The sequence below is a fragment of the Rhamphochromis longiceps genome, linkage group LG10 (assembly GCF_057381845.1).
Source record: "Rhamphochromis longiceps isolate RC_006_pf linkage group LG10, R_longiceps_female_GT1.1, whole genome shotgun sequence".
Lineage (NCBI taxonomy): Eukaryota > Metazoa > Chordata > Actinopteri > Cichliformes > Cichlidae > Rhamphochromis > Rhamphochromis longiceps.
Genome location: NC_140566.1, coordinates 9,763,328 through 9,773,674, shown reverse-complemented (window position 1 = coordinate 9,773,674; position 10,347 = coordinate 9,763,328). Strand labels below are relative to the sequence as shown.

The 10,347-nt window shown below is 39.5% G+C and overlaps 1 protein-coding gene across 1 annotated transcript in view; it reads right to left on the bottom strand.

The window, feature by feature from the left end:
- zswim7 (zinc finger, SWIM-type containing 7) overlaps window positions 1-10,347 on the bottom strand; it is a 36,172-nt gene that overhangs the window by 1,637 nt on the left and 24,188 nt on the right. The window contains exons 3-4 of the mRNA XM_085420097.1: window positions 7,612-7,714; window positions 3,435-3,539 (exon numbers count right to left, since the gene is read on the bottom strand). Of these exons, the coding sequence (XP_085276223.1) occupies window positions 3,435-3,539; window positions 7,612-7,714 (208 nt within the window). The remainder of the gene's footprint in view (window positions 1-3,434; window positions 3,540-7,611; window positions 7,715-10,347) is intronic.

The window sequence follows — 10,347 nt, the reverse complement described above, 5'->3', positions numbered from 1 at the left end:
CTATTGCTGTGTGATTTATTACTATTACTGAAGGTCCGCGACTCCGAACTGTAGTAAAGGGACCTCTGACTAATACGGCGGGGTCCCTGTCGGCTCGTAGCCGAAAAATAGCTTTACTTTGTTGTGTGGGTCAACTTTTCTTGCGAGAGACAGAGAGAGGCGTTGAAAGGCTGCTCCAACGGAACTTATTGTTTTCGGAGGAAAACACGAACACGGTGTACAGTCGAGTCTTAATAGCTTACTTACAACTGGGCTCGTCAGGCACTCTTCTTGGCTGCAGTGGTTATTATTATATTTACATGCTTCCAGCTCCCGTTTTTGCTCGATGACAACTCGTACCTTTCCACTCCCCTTTTTCTCCCTCCTCGCGCTCACAGACCCATAACGTGTGTGGCAGTCCATTCTCCCTGCAACACGGACTACACTGCCCATGATGCTACATTCTTTAGAGCTATGCTTGTAGCATTCTGCCTGTTAGCTTAGCACAACAACAACAACAACAACAACAACAACAACAACAACGAAAAGGCGCTCTCTCACCCAGGAAACACACAGTCGCAGAGAGAGAGAGAGAGCGTCGCCCTGTAACCATGGCAACCGTAACGCTGCCGCCTGGAACAACAGAACGTAGCTGTCAAACAAAACCCAAACAGTCCTGACCCGCGACAACATGAAACAGGAAAGTACCGCAGTGTAATCCATTTATTTCAACAAAGTAACTGTATTCTGAATACCACCTTTTTAAACGGTAACTGTAACTGAATACAGTTACTCATATTTTGTATTTTAAATACGTAACGGCGGTACATGTACTCCGTTACTCCCCAACACTGGGGCCATATCATAACTTTCATGGTATAACGTTGGACAACAATAAGAAAATGAAATATCGTGATAGAATATGGGTAAAACGCGCATGCGCAATGCCTTTGTTTTCATACGCAAAAAGCATGGCGGCGACGGAGAATGAGAAGGGCGAAGGCGGAACGTTGAATGAAACGGATGAATCAGAATTGGTTTGTAAAAATGCTGCAACTTCAGGTTGCTGGTTTGGCTTTCGTCCGTCAGACACACAACAAAGCAGTATTTTTGGTAGCGCATGCTAGCGGGCCATCGTTATTACGGTGTTTTTTAGAAAATACAGCACGCTTAAAATCAATCCTTTGATTTTTCTGAAAATCGACAGTGCCCCTTATGATCCCGTGTGCCTTATGTATGAATTCTGGTTGCGTTTACTGACCTCGAAACGATGTTATGTGGTACACGGCGCTTGAAAATCTGTCAAATGTTTCAGTACGACTTTGCTAAGCTACAAAGCCGCACCGCTTGATGGACTGTCGGAGCATTACGACTATCGTAGGCAGGAGCCTCGCGGAGTGATACTTACTGTGCTTCAACATAATATTACCGTATTGTGTACGAATAACTTCTTTTTAAGTTTTGTGGATATTATACATGGTTATGCTGAGGATATGTCGGCCAATTTCCACTGGAAATGCCTTTTGGTTAAACTGTCAGCAAGGAATTTGCATTTCCACTGTTACATTTTTATATAACTTTAATGCACATAAAAAACAGCTGCTTGTTTAAGTGAAAATACATTGATGGTTGGGGTTTTTTTTGCACTAATAAAGTTGTGGAGTTGTAAAGTATTTTGTCTAGTGTCAATTATATCGTCAGTTATATCGTTATTGCAAATTTTCAAATGTATATCGTGATAAATACTTTTAGTCATATCGCCCTGCTCTACTACTGCGTGCACTGCAGATCAGCTTCACCTGCACATTAGTCTGTCTGTGGATTTTTTTCCCATCCAATTCCTTAAAAAAGGAGGTTAAAAATGACCTTAAATTCTAAATCTGCAAAAGCAGAGAAGTTTATTTGGTAGCCTCTCCTGTGAACTGTTTACTAGCACGTGGCTATGGCAGGTGAGCTCCTTTATATGTCCACCGACCTATACTTGTCAGAGCAGTACTACCTCATCTGTCTTCTTGTGGTCATGCTGGAATCTGCAGAGCACGGGAATGAATGAAATAGCTCTAGTGAGGCAGGGCTACACCCTGCATGCGTCTCATTTTTGACTTTGGGATTGTGAGAGTTCTTTAAAATGAACGTGTCCACCATTTCGCTTCACATTTGGACCGACACAAACTCGTCTCCGCCGTCATCTAACTGGACGAAGAGTTTGATGAGCATTTACATTTTTCAGGAGGAAAGATATCAATGGCGCTGACGTGCTCATGAGGAGTCTCTATGGTCTGTTGCAGCTCTCTGTTTCTCACACCGATTTTAGCAGCGTCCTCCAGGGAACGGCCTAATGGTCAGAGGACGAGCGAAGATCGTTTACTTGCAGATATTTGGAGCCAAAACAGCTAGCTGGAGCGATGGGAGGTAGACGCCCATCAGTGACCAGACAAAAACAAGTCCTGACCACATCTGTCACACACATGTCACACACATTTCAACATGGGCTTTGTCTTGCTTGAGTTGGCAAAGATTTTCCACTTAGATCATGCTTGAATGACAAGACACAACTGTGTGTGTGTGTAAATATACTACTTTATATAATGAAAATGTCCCCCTCACGTTCCAAAATATGTAAAGGTTTGGTGTGGTTAGCCACTGCTCTGGGGGTTTCACCTCTGGGGCTATAAATACTACTACTACTACTCAAGCCCCTGACAGCTGGAGGACTACCATTTGAAGACTGCAAGGAGCAACCAGGTCAGGAAAATACAACAAACTCCTATGAGTGCTTTTCAGAAAACAAAACACAACAACCTAGGCAATCAAATACAAAGCATTAGAACCCTTTGTAGTGAAGACACCAATTATGTGCAAAGCAGAAAAACCTCAATAGCAACATGTCGTATAGCTTTCTCTTGTTATTGATATAATAGCAGCAAGTATCAACACTCTTAATAAAACATGTCATCCAAGTGCTCTTAGGCAATTCCCATGCTAACTTGACTTGGTGGTGTTTCTGAAATGGATATGAGAAGGTGAAGAGGAAATAACAGAGAAGAAAACAAGGCAGCAAATAAATTATCTAAACGGACATACAATTAAAAACTACTAACATAAACAGCACGCACCCACAACACTGCACTACAAATAAACATAACTATTTTACTTCCTCATCATTTATAGGAATACTGTGATGTAAAGAGCTCAGCTGATCGTTGGTTTGTGAAAGCACCCTTATCACAGGCAGTGTAATCTTTATCTGAAAAATAAAACAAACACTAAATGCAGCTACAAAAAGAAAATGCACTTTAATCAGCTTTTTTTTTTCGCTTTAAAACTATCATTGGCAAGTACACAGATACATCTGTGTAGCACTTATATTTAAACGATATTCTCTCTCCACTCCCCACATCTACCCAACTAAAAACCTTTAGTGCAACACGACATATGGTCTGTATGAGACTTACCACCAGGCCGTCATTTCTACGTAGCACACTGTAGGCAAAGGCTGGACATGGGCAGTAGTGGCAGGACAAGAAGCAAGTGTACAAACGTCCCGAACCTCCCGTTACCTGAAAGATATTAATGCAAAACATACTTAAATATGTGTTTACTGACCTCAAATGAAATAAATGTCACTTGCAGAGGTATCATTTGTTGTTTATGAGGGGGATTCTGAAATTAAATCTGACTACAGTACTGCAGAGGCAGTTGTGTAGATGAGAAGTGGAGAAAAAAAGCATGCAATGGAATGAAGGAAAACAAGTTGTTTCCCCAAATGATTCTCTACGAGTTCAGGCATAGCTGGCAGAGTTGTGGATATTACAGACGTGATCTTGTTCCATATGGATCTTTCCCTCCTTTTTATATCTATCTATCTATCTATCTATCTATCTATCTAAATTTAAGATTGAGAAATATTTTGTTCTAAAACCTTAAAAAAACAAAACAAATGTAGCTATGATGTAGACCAGCAAACAAACAAACCGTCTTTCCTAGTGTTCATATGATTACCTCAACCAAGGAGGTTATGCTTTTGGTGCTGTGCATGGTGTGAGTGTGTCTTTAAAACCTTTGAGACTACCGAACCAGTGGAGGAGAGAAGAAGAGATTGCTACGACAGATGAACAGTACCTGAAAGTCATGTCCTTAAGAAATAGGAAAAACAAAACAAAACAGCAAAGAGCGGACACAGAACCTGAGAGATGCATCTGAACCTTTTGTTTGACCCATCTACCCTCTTAGACAAGGCCTCATCAGAAATGGTCTTAGTGGAAGAGTGGCTATCAAGAAGCCATTGCTAAGGAAGGAAAACTGAGAGAAAGGGCTGAGATATGACAAAGTACACAAGAGCTGGACTGAAAATCAGTGGCAGTGAGTCTGATGGAGCCCTTTGAGTACTCTATATAAGAACCAGTCCACGTACCATTGTGGCCAAGCGTATATAAAGAGCTGACCAGTTTTTCATCTCTCTCACAAGCTCCCGGACTTACAGATTTCTAATGTTCTGCTCACTCACCCAAGCACACACCTCCCCACAGATTTACTGATCAGTTTGTAAACAACATAGTTGATGCATATCTTACTTGTGTGGAAGGTAGAGCCACTTGTAACACTGAAGACTAGTTACAGAACTCATAGGAAAGCTTGCCTTTAAGGCTCTGTTGAAGAATAGAGGTGATCAAAACACATATTTACCTTCAAGCAGATTAAGACTGTACAAGCTTTTGCCTTGTATACTGCATTTCTATGTATGTTTGCACATGTTTCAATTTCTGTATTTCCCATTTTGCTAGCAAATTAAAGAAATGAGGGGGGGGGACTCAACACTTTTGCAGAGCATTGCACTTCATAGACCGCATGCCGGCAAATTTAGAGGAATATAATGGTGTAAACTATTCTTTAGCTTCTACCAACTACATGATTTCTCATTAGTTATTTAGATAAGTAATAAATAATGCATTTTTAAAAAACCTGGGTGGGATGCCTAATGGCCTTGGCTGACTGAAGCTGCTCATGATGTCAGCATTCGCTCCCAGCTACAGACAGTGATTTAGGTGCCGTCCTCATACACATGACACACGAGGACATTAAGTCGGTGGATTAGCTTGACACTTCACAATAACTAATGCTTGCCAAGATGGCAGAGCAGGCTCCATTATTCTCCAAAGCTTCAATGAATTACCTTTGCCTCTGACCTACAAAAGCAAAAACACCTCATTTATTCAATGTGACACTTCATTATTAAAAAAAAAAAAGGCACAAAAGAGACAATTACATAGACTCACAACACCTCACTAAAGATGTACTTTCCACACCAAGATGAGGACAGAAGCTGTAAAACTGTGACCACATGGACAAGGACCACTACAGTTTCTAAAGAGCCAAGTTTAAAATCAGCTCACACCAGCTTTTTTTGTTTTCATGAGGCTCTGCTGCAGTTCTCACCACAAAGCTAGTGGCAAGTATCATCAAAAGACACCAAACTGCGCTTGCACTGCTTGGCAGGCATCGAAGTTTCTTCAAAAAAGAAAAAAACGCTATACATCAGCGTCTCTCTGTTACTCACTGCAGTTGGACTCAGCAGAGTTCTGGCTTCATCTCTTCTACAAGCAGTGGCTCCCATGAGAGTATTTGCCATTAACGTGAGCCAGAGGAGCAGGAACTAGGGCAGCTCTCCGTTCCACGCCACAAACTTTGGGGAAATTTATAGTGGGAAGTCATTAAGATACGCTACCCCTGTGTCTGTATGCCAACATGCTGTATATGTGCATTATCAGTCAACCCTGACTGGGTGCATTTATTCTGACTTACAAAACACAGACCTGGAGATTCTCATGTGTAATGATGAATTACTTTAAGAACCAAAAAGCCTTCATGTTAATGCTACAAAGACTTATGTTTTACATTCCATTAAGAAGAATGGTTTAGCTTATAACTAATGGCAGTTCAGAGAGGATTAAATAAACCCTCCTTACAGCCAGTCACACATCTCAGCAGGCCATGTCACCACCACCACCTTAAACTGAAACCTTAAAACATGACCTGAACTGGATATTTGATAGATAATTAAATAACTTACAGACAACATTTCATATTGTCACCTTGAACTGTGAGAAGCTGTAATAACTTTCTATTTCCCCACTATATTAATGACAGTTGACTCAAAAACATTTATTTTAAGTTTCAGTACTTCTAAGACTTCACCACTCACAAATTCTCTTTCCAAAAAAACAAAACGGTGGTACATTTCTTATCAAAAGGTCATTTGACTTTAAGAATGAGATAAGACTGTAAAGAAAAATTGCACTGAAATGCCAAGTTCTCATGGGTTATTCATAAGGTGACAAAATAACCACCACAACACGAGAAACTCCGTCCAACAGAAACAAATTATTAGTAGGAAATGACAAAAATGGCCGAATCTGTTCATTTATCATCTTCTTTCCATTGAACACACGCATCACTGCACTTCCAGTAAATGCATTTCTTTCCCAAATAAGATTATTTTTGTAATGTGGTGAGAGACGGCTGCTCCCTCCTCTTCCCGCCTTACAGGAAATTGGCATAAATGCTTGACATGTGGATGACTAATTGCAGAAAAGCCAGAAAATGAGCTAAAGCTCCAACTCCCAGTGGTAGCATATACTTCCTGAAGATGCTCCAGTCTGGTCAAAATCACAGGGCCTCAAGTCCAACCTTGAACGTTATTTCATCACTTAACCTTTGATCCTCACAGCAGTAACTTCACCTCCTTTTTTATTTCTCATTAGAAATCAGGGACCTGCTTTGATTCATTTTAGCTGGAACCTAATATGTGTCTTCATGCACTTCTCACTATGTTCTGATGTGTTCAGGTATTTTTAAGGGGTTGGTTTGATTTTAAATGCTGCCTACTGACAAGTGAAGTCAGAGAGCAGTGTAAGCTAAATGTCTGAGCCATGCCTCTGAGACATGATTTGAACAGACACTGTTAAATTAAAACTTTATATAAGTGCCACCTGGCTGGATTACAGGAGGAAACTCACAGCTGTCAAAATGAACTTATAAGATGCAAAAGCAAATTTGATGCTTTTGGATTAAAAAAAAAAAAAAAAAAAAATCTAAAACTCTCAAGTGATTCAAGTTGCCAGAAATATTTAGAAATACTGATGTAAAATGGTCAGACATGAGGTAGCTGCGGTGTGAATGATGTGGAAAAGTTAAGTTGTGCTGAAAATTTCACAACACGAACAAAATCCATGTCTTTATTTAGCTGCATTGTGCTCTAACGCTCCTCTCATAAAACTACTTTTTACAAGAGGCTAAAGGAGTTTACAGGAAATTCAGGACACAATGACCACAACCTTGGTGGACTGCTTTGTTTCTCCCACTACAACTGATGCCTTGTCCCCCTGAGGCTAACTCATAAGCTTGCAGCATGACTCAGGACAAATTTCAGGAAAATAGTCCTTTTTCTTTCACATTAAGTCATTTCCTGTCTTATAAAAATGTTCTTCATGCGTAAAATGCTTTTGTAAATTTGTACTTTTAGGAAGGAATTTCTCACATGCAGTGAGAAACACCTTTTATGACCTTGGCAGGCACAGAGAAGTGAGACTCGGGCTTAAAAAAAAAAAGAAAAAAAGAAAAAAAAAAGGAGACCTGAAAGGCCTTGCGTCCACTGGGAGCTGTCAAACAGGTGACTGAGTGCTGGTCAACCAAATCCAAAGCCTGTAACGCACAAGACCCGAAGACAAACTTCAGCCTATGAGACAAGAAGAAGAAGAAGAAGAAGAAGGAGTCGTCAAAACTCAGATTTAAAAGTGTATAAGAAAAGCAAAACAATTAATCACAGAAACCTGTCATTTCTTAATTAAAAATGCCAGATCGTCATGGATTTTAGGAGTTTGCTGATTTTTCTGTTGTTATATTATAGCAGTTTTCCCAAAATTTGAAAAAATGGCCACCCACAGTTTGGATGATTTTTCCCCCCCCCCCCCCCCAATATTTTATTTTAATTTTTTCAGCATAGAAAACCCCATCAACAAACAAATACAGCTCAGGCGCTGAGATGATAGGACAAGAAATAGCACAACAATAATATGAATCAATAGGCAAAGACAAAAGAAAAAAAGAAAGAAAACATTAAAATCAGAAACTACCAGTATCCATAATGAATTAAATGTCATGAATATGTAATAAACAGGGAAGTTGCAGTGCCATGGTACATGTTTATACAACGTGAGCCTTCTCAAGGCGAGTACAAAACGGAGTCCAGGATTTTGAGAAAACATTTGCTGCAGGTGTTTGCAGGTATCGAACTTTTTCCAGTTGAATGACTGATAGCATGTCATTGAGCCAGACACTGAAGGAGGGAGGAGCAGCGGACTTCCATTCCTGTAGAATAAGTCTTTTCGCGATCATCATTCCGAGGTCGATTGGCACCCACACAGTCGCAGGGATAGTTCTGGAACGTACACAGCCAAAAACTGCAATTTCTGGATTGGGTGAGATGGAAATCCCATAAGCTTTAGAGTACCAATCAAATATTTTGAACCAAAAATTGGTCAATGAGGGGCAATGCCAGAAAGCGTGAGCCAATGTGCTCTCTGATGTTTTACATCTGTCACATATGGGGGAAGTTGAAGGATGAATTTTGTGTAGCCGAACCTTGGAATAATGTAGCCGATGGACAATTTTAAATTGTATTAATTGATGTCTGCTGTTAACAGAGCAGGAATGAATTTTTGATAGGCATTTGTCCCACATAGATTCTGATATTTCTATGCCCAATTCCTCCCTCCAACCGTCTCTTATCCTCGTAGTCTGCACTTCAATGCTGTCAGCAAACAAATGTACAATTGTAGAAATCAAATGTTTGGAGTAAGGAGGGCTCAGGAACACCTTAAAAAGGTTATGTTCATGTGGAACATCTTGGCAATTCTTCATATTGGATTGCATAAAATGCCTGACTTGTAGGTAACGGTAAAAATGTGAATGCGGTAAATCAAATTTTTGCTTAAGCTGATTAAATGATGCAAATTTTCCATCTATATAAAGATCTTTGAATATGATTAAGCCCTTCTCCTTCCAAACATAGGATTTATCATCCCAAGGAGGCAAAAAGGCATGGTTATCACATATTGGTGCCTGCACAGAGGAGTTTGGCAGTTCAAAAAAACCCTCTAACTTGGTTTAAAATTCGCACAGATTATTTCAGAACAAACCCCAGTTTCTTAAGACTTTCTGTATGAAAGAAAGAACGGCACTAGTATGGGCAGAACTTTGTGCCATCAGAAACTAAATTTGAATAAGATCAATTCAAATTTGAATTGCTCAAACTTAATCTGAATTGCTCAACTTGAATAAAACCTTCTGAAGCTGAATTTGAATTAGCCTAATTTGAAATCCAATAAATTGATTTGAAAATGATCATCACTGAATCGAAACAGAATTTTACATTATGAAAATTAATTAATTTAATTTGAAATTGTATTCATCCTTCTTTAAATTTAGCTTTTGAATGCTTTCAGTTTCACTGCTCACCATTCAATTTCAGTTCTACAATTCAGTTTTTGGGGGCATACATCCAGGCCATTTGTGAAAGCCGCAGAGTAATCGAGCACCGTTTGTACCTGCAGACCTTCCTACAGCATCTTGAGTTGGAGCGGGACACAGATTTAAGTATTCAGAAGTCATTCGTCATGTCAGATGACCGGCAGATAAACGTTCAGGTTGGTAATAAATATATTACCTGTATAAGAAAAAGCATCATGTAAACAAATGATATCTGATAACTGTTATGCTTATTGTAGCTGTTTGCTAAAAAAAAAAAAAAAAAAAAAAAGCTAAATTTAGCTTAGTTTGCCCTGGGTTCAGCTTCGACAAATATGATCGACTGTTTCCAGTAGAATATGATCAGTGTTGGGTAAGTTACTTTAAATTAGTAACTTAGAAGTAACTAGCAATGTAACTATCAAAAGTAACTTGATAGTTACTCGTTACTTTCAAAGTAACTAGTTACTAGGGAAAGTAACTTTGGTTTAACTCAGAATTCTCTTGTTAATGTGTTGCTTCCATAACTGGATACCCAGCAAGATTTCCAGTCTTCTAGCTTGCTTACTTGCCACAAGTGCACTGTGCCACCTACCAATAGAAAGGAAAAGATAATGTGCATACAGTGGGGCAAAAAAGTATTTAGTCAGCCACCGATTGTGCAAGTTCCCCCACTTAAAATGATGACAGAGGTCAGTAATTTGCACCAGAGGTACACTTCAACTGTGAGAGACAGAATGTGAAAAAAAAAAAATCCATGAATTCACATGGTAGGATTTGTAAAGAATTTATTCGTAAATTAGGGTGGAAAATAAGTATTTGGTCATCTCAAACAAGGAAAAT